This window comes from Triplophysa rosa, linkage group LG2 (genome assembly GCF_024868665.1).
Source record: "Triplophysa rosa linkage group LG2, Trosa_1v2, whole genome shotgun sequence".
Classification (NCBI taxonomy): Eukaryota; Metazoa; Chordata; class Actinopteri; order Cypriniformes; family Nemacheilidae; genus Triplophysa; species Triplophysa rosa.
In genome coordinates, this window is record NC_079891.1 from 31,146,250 (window position 1) to 31,156,509 (window position 10,260).

General features: G+C 39.7%; 1 protein-coding gene across 1 annotated transcript in view; it reads right to left on the reverse strand.

The window, feature by feature from the left end:
- The window catches only part of srrm4 (serine/arginine repetitive matrix 4), a 54,243-nt gene extending 44,212 nt beyond the window's left edge, over nucleotides 1-10,031 (reverse strand). The window contains exon 1 of the mRNA XM_057361227.1: nucleotides 9,329-10,031. Within this exon, the coding sequence (XP_057217210.1) occupies nucleotides 9,329-9,459 (131 nt within the window). The 5' untranslated portion in view covers nucleotides 9,460-10,031. The remainder of the gene's footprint in view (nucleotides 1-9,328) is intronic.
- Nucleotides 10,032-10,260: the final 229 nt, after the last annotated feature.

Genomic DNA, 10,260 nt, shown 5'->3' on the forward strand with positions numbered 1-10,260 from the left:
GGCTGAAAATCGCAAATAATCATGCTTACTACTGCCTACACATGCTGCCAGTCGAAAAACGTGTTTTGTCCTTGAGTAAACATTCACGTTGACAAGATGCTTGAAAACATTAATTTGCCTGCTCTCTCTCTCAATGCATGAGCATTGTAACGGTGTAAGAAAACTTGCTTTTGGATGCTGTGAATCTGTGCACAATAGACATTTAAATAAAAAAGCTGCTGTTAACAAATTCAAAGTCAAAAATTTTGCATGTACTATGACATTTTACATGAACAGTACAAAAATGGAAAAGGGAAAATGCTTTTTTCTCATATCATCATTTCGGCGGTTACTGTGGTTGATGTGATACAAAAAGTAAACTTGAAGCAAATGCAAACTGTTTTGGTCCTACAGTATCAGAACTTTGAAATGCCTCTAATCACATTCATTAACTAGAATTAACTGTTAAATGACATTAATACTGTTTCAGTATTAAGTCTATAGCTAAAATACAGAATTAAAAAAAATTGCATGCCTTATTCCCACCACAATACTGACAGTCACAGGACTTTCAATACAACACCTCTACAGGAGAAAGTAGAGATAGAGCTCTGCATCTTTTATTCATAATGAGATTATATGCCATTTTGCATACACTACAGCTAAAATCCTCTGAAAAGAGCTGCTGTTAAAACTTTGTTCAGCTGAAATGTATATACATTTTATTCAATTAATTATTAAGGTATGACAAAAGTGCATAAGTGGATTTATGCTCATTAAATATGGCTATTAATATTTCATGAAATTGGTATTGCTTGCCTAAATGTATCCAGTGCTGTGCCAAAACTTTATGGATTATTCATCCTTGTAAAATTACTCCAACATATCCCCAGGTTGTGCCTCATTCTCATTTTCCTTAATCTCTCCATCTTTTCAGTGATTCACAGAGGTTTTAAAGTGCCTCTACACATTAAGGTTTGTGGACCACACTTGGCAAAGGAAAAATATACAATCAAAATAACATGAGGATGAAGATTAAAAATAGTGTTTCTGTCTTCAACTAGGTATCTTTAATTTAAATAAGTCTATAATAAATCTATAATGCAGACTGTTTTTCGCAGCTGTTGAGGACATAAAATGTCCACAAATATTCTATTAAAAGCTCTCTCACTTTTAAATCAGATGACCACTTCATACTTAGCATCAACGTCAACACAAGTCCTCTACATCAAAACCATATATTGCATTTCAACACGTTACTTGTGTTTCAAAGCTGTGCCTTTCATCTTCATGCAGACTGAATGTTCAATTCACTTCCGGCTAAAGAAAATGTGTCTCCCCTTGAGAAACCCACTACCACTTCTAACATTAACTAACAATGTGCAATATTTTTTAGCGTTTATTAATCATTGTAAATTGTAGTACAATCATGTGTTCATGCGTGTGCATTCATTTTTGGAGATACACTTGATATCAAAAGTTTGTTGGTAAATGTTGATGTTAACAATAAGGTGAACAAATGATGCAGAAACATTGTTCTTTTGACTCATTTCACTGCATTATGGTATTAAACAAAACTTTACATTCACATACAATGTGACAAAATGCCAGCCTAGCATCAGCTCGGATCAACTCCACCTCTTAAATTATTTACTTTTTTATTAATTTTGTCATTTTCTTTGGAAAAAACATACATTGGCAGTTTGTACAACTTTAATGTAAATCAGAGAGTTACCCAGAAATATTTACATTATTGTAGTTTCGTAAAGTTTATCAAATTGACTATACTGTACTTGTGCATAGCTGTTAAAGGTGTCATGAATTAAGAAATCAATTTTAACCCGAGCCTTTGTTATATAAAAGCTCATCGTATTCAAATGAACATCCTTTGAGTGTCAGAACCGAAGACATCCTTGTTACTGAAATGACAACTTTTATTGACACAAGGCCCAGCGAACGCAAGGTCCTGGAATGTACCTAATGATGTCATTGATAGGTTGAACACCGCCTCCACAGAAGAATATCAAAGACTACTTCTCTAGCCCTGCCCACTGGTTCGCGAATGACTTAAGCTATGTACACATAGTACACTCCCGCATTTGTAATGATTGACAAACTGGTAACCATAGCAACATATTTTTCGGCTAAAGATTTGTTTTGTCCGTCAATTTAAACTAAACCGCTGATACGCGCTGTGTTGTGTTCACACAGCGCTCTTTTGCAGTGTTGCCATGTTCGTTTTTTAATAAGCGCTTTTATGCTTGTTGTTTCGACTTAGATCAAAAAGCCTCGGCACTTACGTCTTAATAAATGGTCAGTTGCAGATTTTGAGATTTTTTGGTGTTATAAAATATATAAACAATTAGCATTTTAAGGTTTATTTTCGTCTTGTCTTTATTTGCTTATTTTTTCTGTGAAGATCTGGCAACTCTGTCACTTTAGCGAAGGGCTCTCGAAAGCGGCTAGCCCCGTGTCATATGTGCAAAAGTGAGGACTTCTTTCACTGTTATTTTTATTTAGAGCGACCAAGCAACAAACATGCAACACATTGTGCAGCGCCTGGTTGTGGAAGAACACAGTCGCTTCCTTCGGATTCTGATATTAGGAATGCGTGGTTGAAGTTTATTTTTAAAGACGTTCCAGCTCACGTGGGTAAAACATTGAGTGTTTGTTCGCTTCATTTCACCGTGGATTCCTTTGTAAACATGGCACATGTCGATGCTGGATTTGCAGAGAGACTGAGATTTAAAAGCAATGCTGTGCCGCCAATATCGGATCCAACCGGAATCTTATGTGAGTAAAAATATATGTACGATGCGTCACTATCGCTTTGATATAGATTGCTTTATATGTCCTGATTATGTGTAACCTACGTGTCTAACCAAGTTTACAGAAGGATCCAACTAAGCATGTAGCTTGTCAAACAGACACACAGAAATATACATCACAGGGCACGCCGCTGTCTTTTGGAACTGTTATCCAATCATAGCAGTGGGCGTTTACTTCCAAGTCTTCAATGCGGCCCGCCCATAAAAACTGGGTAGAAAATAGCCTATTACTTATCGATTTTGATGTTTTTGAATGTAAAAACCATGTGAACATCATAAGTAAACCTCAGGCAACAGTATAAAATAATAAAAAAGGCCAGTACATGACACCTTTAAAAAGTGCATTTTGTACGTAGTTTTAATGTCTAGCTGTTGTGTGAAGTGCTTAAATGAACAGCAAACAGATGTTGACAACTTTCCATTCTTGAAAGTATGCTTTACTTTCGTTAGCTTTGTAGAGATTGGTTAAAACATGATTGTATAAAATCTTGATAGTAAACAGAAATCACCCTGTTTGTAGCTTCCAGAAGGTCTGGAGAACAATCATTGTTAATTGATCAAGAAGGAGCTACAATTTCTGACTGACGATTTACAGAGTATATAAGACTAAACACACGACTCTTAGAGTGTCTGCTTGTGGCAGGATGGCTGGAACTGCAGGGAAGTTTTGTCTTGTGGCTAATTTTTGCGTATGGTTTTGTGCGTTCTGTCGTGCTGTTCCACAGTTTAGTAATTTTCCCCAGGAGCCTCAATCTTCAGTCTTCCAGCAAACTGAACAACAGTTTTCTCAGAAGATTCCACTTCAGAAGCCAGTGGTGCAGTCGGAACCTCTTGACAAGTCTGCTGTAGCTGATTATGAGCAGATCCAGTGCGGACAACCTGGTATCAGCGGTGCCAAGTGTGAAGCTATAAGCTGCTGCTTTAATGGACAGCAGTGTTATTATGGGATGTCAGGTAACGCTGTTAGACCAGTGACATGTTTCTTGCCGAGCTGATTCTCTAACTTCCTCTGTCTCTCATTACAGTGACTGTCCAGTGTATAAGAGATGGTCAGTTTATGTTCGTGGTGGCTAGAGATGTTACTCTGCCTCGTCTGAGTCTGGACACGGTCCGTCTGCTGGGTGGAAATGAAGCACCTTGTGGTCCTGTTGGTTCCACGCCTTCCTTTGCCATATACCAGTTTCTGGACACTGCCTCTGGCACCAGCATGATGGTGAGTTTGCTGTTGATGATTTGGATGTCTAGAACAGATTTGATGTCAATCGTGTTTTTGCTTGCAGGAGGAAAATGGTTATGTGGTGTATGAGAACAGAATGACTTCATCCTATGAAGTGGGGATTGAACCTCTTGGCTCAATCACAAGGGACAGTCAATTTGAGTAGGTCATCTGTTTTCTCTCAGGACTGTGAATCCTTGAACAGATGTAAGAAGCTCACTGTTTGAGGTCTAGACTTCTCTTACAGTGTAGATATTCTGCCACTGCTGTGGAAGCACTGGTTTTGGAGGTCAACACTGTTCCACCACCTCCACCTGTAGCTGCTCCTGGGCCCCTCAGGGTGGAGCTTAGACTGGCAAACGGCCAATGTGTCACTAAAGGCTGTGCAGAAGGTAACGATGTGCTAGTCTTCAAAAAATGGTCTCTGGTCTAAAACTCTAGATGGGACAGTAACACGAGTGTTCATCCTCAGGAGATGAAGCGTGTATGTCCTACTACAGTGAGGATGAGTATCCAGTCACAAAAGTCCTGCGAGAGCCTGTGTATGTTGAGGTGCGCATTTTGGAGAGGACTGACCCCAATCTTGTCCTGATGTTGGGACGTTGTTGGGCAACATCAACCCCTAGTCCTCTGTCCCCAGTGGGATCTTCTAGTTGATGGGTGAGTAGAATCCCAAGCATTTGTCCAGATAGTGTGCTGTGAACGAGTCCTGACTGTCACTTCTGTTTTAGATGTCCTTGCCAGGATGACCAGTTACCTAACCATACTGGTTCCTGTAGTTGGCTCGTCTGGTCTTCAGTTCCCAACCCACTACAAGCGCGTTGTTGTGAAGATGTTCACATTTGTGGATCCATCATCACTGGCCCCTCTGCAGGAGACCGTATGATTTCCTTTCAGCCTTCCGTATCATCTAAATTGTTTTTGTGCTTTTGTATTTGTTGCTAAAGCTGATCTCTTTGTTGGGCAGATCTATATTCACTGTAGTACTGCGGTGTGCCACCCTGCTTCTGATTCCTGTGAGCAGAGCTGTGCCAGGAAAAGTAGGTGTTTCACTTTGGTTTGTGTACAAAAGACATCAGTTTCATCTTCTGTCTCTCTTGTATTCCAGGGAGAGCTGTTGCTGGAAAGAGGAGTGAAGAAACTGGTTTCCAGTGGAGGTGTTTTCTTTACAAGGTACATTTCATTGCTGATTTTAAAGTTATTAGACTACCTGTTGTCAGCATTTGTTTACACCGTGGCATTTTCAGGCGTTTTCCCCCAATGACAATTGAAGTGTCTTGAGGCAAAGAGCTGGTTTTAAAGGAGACACCAGAAGGTTGACAGTTTAGAGATGTGCTCTTAAACCACTTGATATCTGGTGGTTTTTGGCTATACAGGCCAAAGATACAGTGACGCAAGCATGCGCAACATTCATTGTCTTGATTCCCTGTGACTCTTGAAACTCTGATAGCTTTGTGCCATAAATTTTGGTTTCAACCTTGTTACTCAATGTAGATTTGAGTGGCGTTTTTAGGGGATGTAGGATGTCTAAACATGGCGTAAATTAACTTGTGCTTGGAACTAGTTTAAGATGTTTTGGGTTTGTTAAACAAGGCCATATACTTTTTTTGTCTTGTGGGGAATACTTAAGTGATGGTTCACCTAAAAATTCTGTAATTTAGTCACCCTCTAGTCATTTCAAACCTTTTTGAATTTCAACCACAGAACACGAAAGATGTGTCCCTCGTTGTCTTTGGTCGATATTAACCAACGTTTCATTTCGACAAATGAAAATATCCTAAACTTAAAGCATGAAACATAATCTGCCTACACATATGTGAATTGCTGCACCTAACCTAATGCGTTTGCTAATGTGACGTAATCACCTCAGGGGTCATGATCGAGGTAGAGGAAATTCCTAAAGCTGATGGCTTTTTATTTGCATGGTTTTATTTTGAACTTAACTAATGTTTTTTATATATTTTGTTACACTTATTGATTAAATACGCTATTCCTAATAATAAAAAAATGATTTCTGGAAATATTGCGACACCACCCTCGCGGCCCTACTTTGGGAACCCCTGACTTAGATGATGTGCTGGAATGTTTCAGTGGCTAGATTTAAGTAGAAATTATATCTGAACCCTGGAGGCCTGGCAACCATATCAGCATTTCTTCAGCTCTGCTGTCTATGAGCCAGAGCTCAGCTCCAGGGGTTACAGTCCCTTACGAATCCCCACCCAGCCAGAAAGATGGACAGCGTTTCAAAGAGAGAAAGAGGTATAGACAGAAAGAGAGGGGAGGGGGGTTATGAGAGCAAGAGAAAGCAAGCAAAGTAGTCTTCTAAAAACAAAGAAAAATTTAAGATTCTTTGAGGTGTAATACTGTGAGATCAATTTATTTAAATCAACTGAATTGGAATTAAATGGAACTGAGGGTTTGATTGGCTTGTACATGATGCCCTAATACATAAAACTCACTGAACACTGCAGTTTCCTTATGCTTTCAGAGCAAAATCAAAAAAGGAACGGGTGCTATAGGATTTGGCTTGAACCAAGGAGTGTTCTAACAATGTCTGTATAGCTTATACAGTTTTTAAAATCTTGTACAGCCACATTCTCTGAAAACTATATTCATGTTGTTTCTAGAACACAGTATAAAACTTTAAAGAGGCCGACTAGATTAAAGAGGTAAATATTAACTTTCACCAAGTCAATAGCAAATAAAAAATCTATCATTGACAAATGAATCATTAAAAAATGCATGTTCAAATATACTGTTAAATGGGACTGACTGCTTACATTTAGAATTTCAATAAAAAGTTTCAGAACCTTTGGAGAAATGTGCCTTCACCTAGTCCAACATCAATTCGACCCTCTGTATTTTCAAAGAACTCATGGTTTTACAGTTTGTCCTTTCAAGGGCTCCTTTCAATGACAGGTTAATTTAAAAATTACAAGTTTATTTTCTGCTTGCCCTAAGGACAACATTTAATAATGGTAAAAAAGCAACGGTGAACAGTAATTTCTCTCTTGTATGTGGGTGCAGTTGCAATCTTAGGTTCCCGTCATCTCTTTATTCCTACCCTTTTTAAACTAGCATCTGCTGGGCTAAGAGGTTCTCCCCCATACACTTTATCCCATGGGCCATCTGCTTCGTAACCCCAAGACAAACACACTTTCTCTCTGCCAAACTAAAACCTTCTGCATTTTTAATGAGGTTTGCCACAGAGAAGGGCAGCTTGCGGAGCTGCAGTGGCCTGAGGCAGGACCTTCCGGCTTCATGAGAGTGAACTTATCTCTCGCCTCGCCAGAAAACACTAGGGGTACAGAGGAGGATCTGAATATCCCCTCATAATTTCTCTACGGTGTAGGCTCGGTGACACAAGAAAAAGTCAAAGGAATATGAAAACCAAACATGAAGTAGGGAGTGGGTAAGAATGCATAAAACTGAGGGAACCCTTATAAAATAGCTAACGTTAAAAGTCAATATTAAGGGCTGAGTGTACGCATATGTGGCTAGCATTTTCTCACCCAAAGTAATAACAACGTTTTTCCAATTAAGAAGAGGAGAAATGACATTTAAAGCTAATAGGCTTCATAAGACACAGCATCAGCATTTGTTCAACCAAGAAAATACAAGACTTCTGTGATATTCATACAAACAGCATTTTACATTTAAAAATTATGCATTGTCTTGCCTGTGGTAAAATGAAGACGCTAAAGGCTGAATTTGCACATGGCCCTAGTTGAAACGGCGACTTTGGTGTAGCTGTAAATTTGTTGTCATTACCCACGATCTACACATCAACATCAATGTCAGGTGTGCCCTGAAGGCTGGGTAGCCTTATAAATATGTAGATTGTTGGATGGAAAGAAGAAGAGACAGAGGCTAAAACAACGAGAGAGTGCAATGTACCGGAAGCAATTTCAACAATGTAAATTCTTAACCTTATTACACGTGTAACTCGTAAAATATTTAGAGGGATCATTTTTGATCATTATAATGCTGAAAAGTGAACTAAAGGTACAGAGAATCAGAAAGCATCAAGTTTCTTGGTATAGACTTTTCGATCAATATTCACCAGACACTATTTTAATCTTTGACCTATTTAATCACTAAAAAAACCATCAACTAGCCGGCTATACAATCACGATCCACCAATGGAAAAACAGCTGCTTCAGGTTAGTGTCTTAGGGAAATAAGTTGTCAAAGCAATGTCTGATCTCAGTTTCCTATATAATAAATAAATGCTACATGCACACGAACAGAAAAGTGAATCACAAATCAGCTACACACTGTTAACCGGCATAATGAGTACGGAGTAAGGCTTGATCCTGGTTAACAGGAAAAGAAGAAAAGGAAAGCATCGCCCTGAAACGCAACAAAACCTCTAGTACTCTCTATCTGCCTGTTTCTCCCTTCGTCTTTCACATTTTCTTCCTTTCGACACACTGCCGTGCCTCCTAATTCAAGAGTGAGAGAGAACGCACTGAGATGCTCTTTATGTCCTAACCTAAGGGTATGATGAAGGGCTCTACTCTGACTTGATTCATTAGGACTCTGTGTAGCCTCTCGCTCTGCTGTGCACTTGTGTGTGCACAAGTGAAACTGACTGGCCTGCAGTGAAGGACAGCCAATGATAAATGGAGAGAATGGGCAGAAATCACATTCATCCTTATGTGACATGAAATGCTATTAAAAGAGAACACAGTTTGAGGCAACCAAATGTTAGGAATTTAGGGAAGAATTTGAATCCTCAAATTAAGATTAGCTTTCAGTGTAATGTTCCAGAGATTTAGCAATAATCTATAATAATCAATAATCTGTAAAAACCCAATGTGTTATTTAAAACTTTTACCTGTCTGTTTTAGTTGAATGACACACTTTTCAGAAAAGTGACTTCCAACACAGCAATGCTATTTTGGTAAGAATTAAAACACACTTAAAGATACAATACAAAAATCAAATAGACATTTGACATGTACAGCTATAAATGTTAACCAATCATATAGCCTTACATGTGAAAAATCACTTAATATTCATGTTTTATATGGTGTCTCAGACCAAATCAAACTAACCATTTCTCATGTACAGGGCAGCGTAGGATACCAAATATTGCTTATCGGTTTTTAAAAGATAAGCAAAAGCCAAACAAAAACTTAATGTTAAAAATGGTTCAAGATAAACTGAAATTGCCTAAGGGCGTCGAGGCAAAAAACAGCACGAACCTTTAATATGAAACAAATACAGGAACCGCTAAAACATTAAAATAACATTGCCAAATTGACAAAAGACACAAGAAGCCTCAGGCTAAATAACTCACTTTGTCACGGCTCTCCGTGCGGTGATGCTGGCCACGATGATGCTTTCTGGTCGCGGCATAGCCACGGCTTTAAACGTTCCCATCCAGAACTTCTCAAAAAGCTGCTTCTCTCCCAGAAGTACACCCTCCATGGCTCCACAATCTGACGAAAGAAGACCTGTGCCAGAAACGAAGTCTCGGAAAGACGCGCTCGCGATGTAGTTTCACCGAATCCTGGATGTGGTACCGCGTGTATAGGCGGCTTTACGATGGAGCTGTCCAAGTTCTGAAACCAATCGAAGAAGCTTCTTTTCCTTGTATCGTCTTTTGTGCGAGAGTCCGTTTAAAACGTGTAAAGTTGGTTTAAGACTCCGAACGTCTACCTTCGGTTTTCCCCTCAGTTTCACGACGGCGACGGACGTTACGATGACCGTCACAGCGGGCAGCTTCTATTTATTGGCTCGTCTTTCCCTCAAGCGCTCAGCTCTCGCGCCTCCCGCCTTCAACTCAATTTGACTGTCGGAGCCTTTTTCCTTTTTTAATAAGGTCGCCATATCATTTAAACTCCTGGCAGTTAGAAAAACATTAGCAAGCCCTATGTGTTTTACATGTATATAAACTGCACGAGTGTGAGACGCTCAGCTGACCGTGGCTCGTGCGCGAGCTTAAGAAAGTGCTCGGTTGACGGTGGTTTACGCACGAGCTGGGGCAATGTGAAGAGCTCAGTTGATGGTGGCTCGTTTTGTTGCATGTTCCTCGTGACGTTAAAGCGCAAAAGACACTGGGGGGCTATAGGTCACAGGCAGTGGGACTATCCCACCCTTCTTACCCCCTCTCTCTCTCTTGTTCTCTGGCTTGGACAAAAGATGTGCCTGTTGCCTTAATTAGCATAATAAAAGAGGCAGGGGTCGGCGCAGAGGCAGCAGACGGAGCATGTGTCAGGCACAATACTG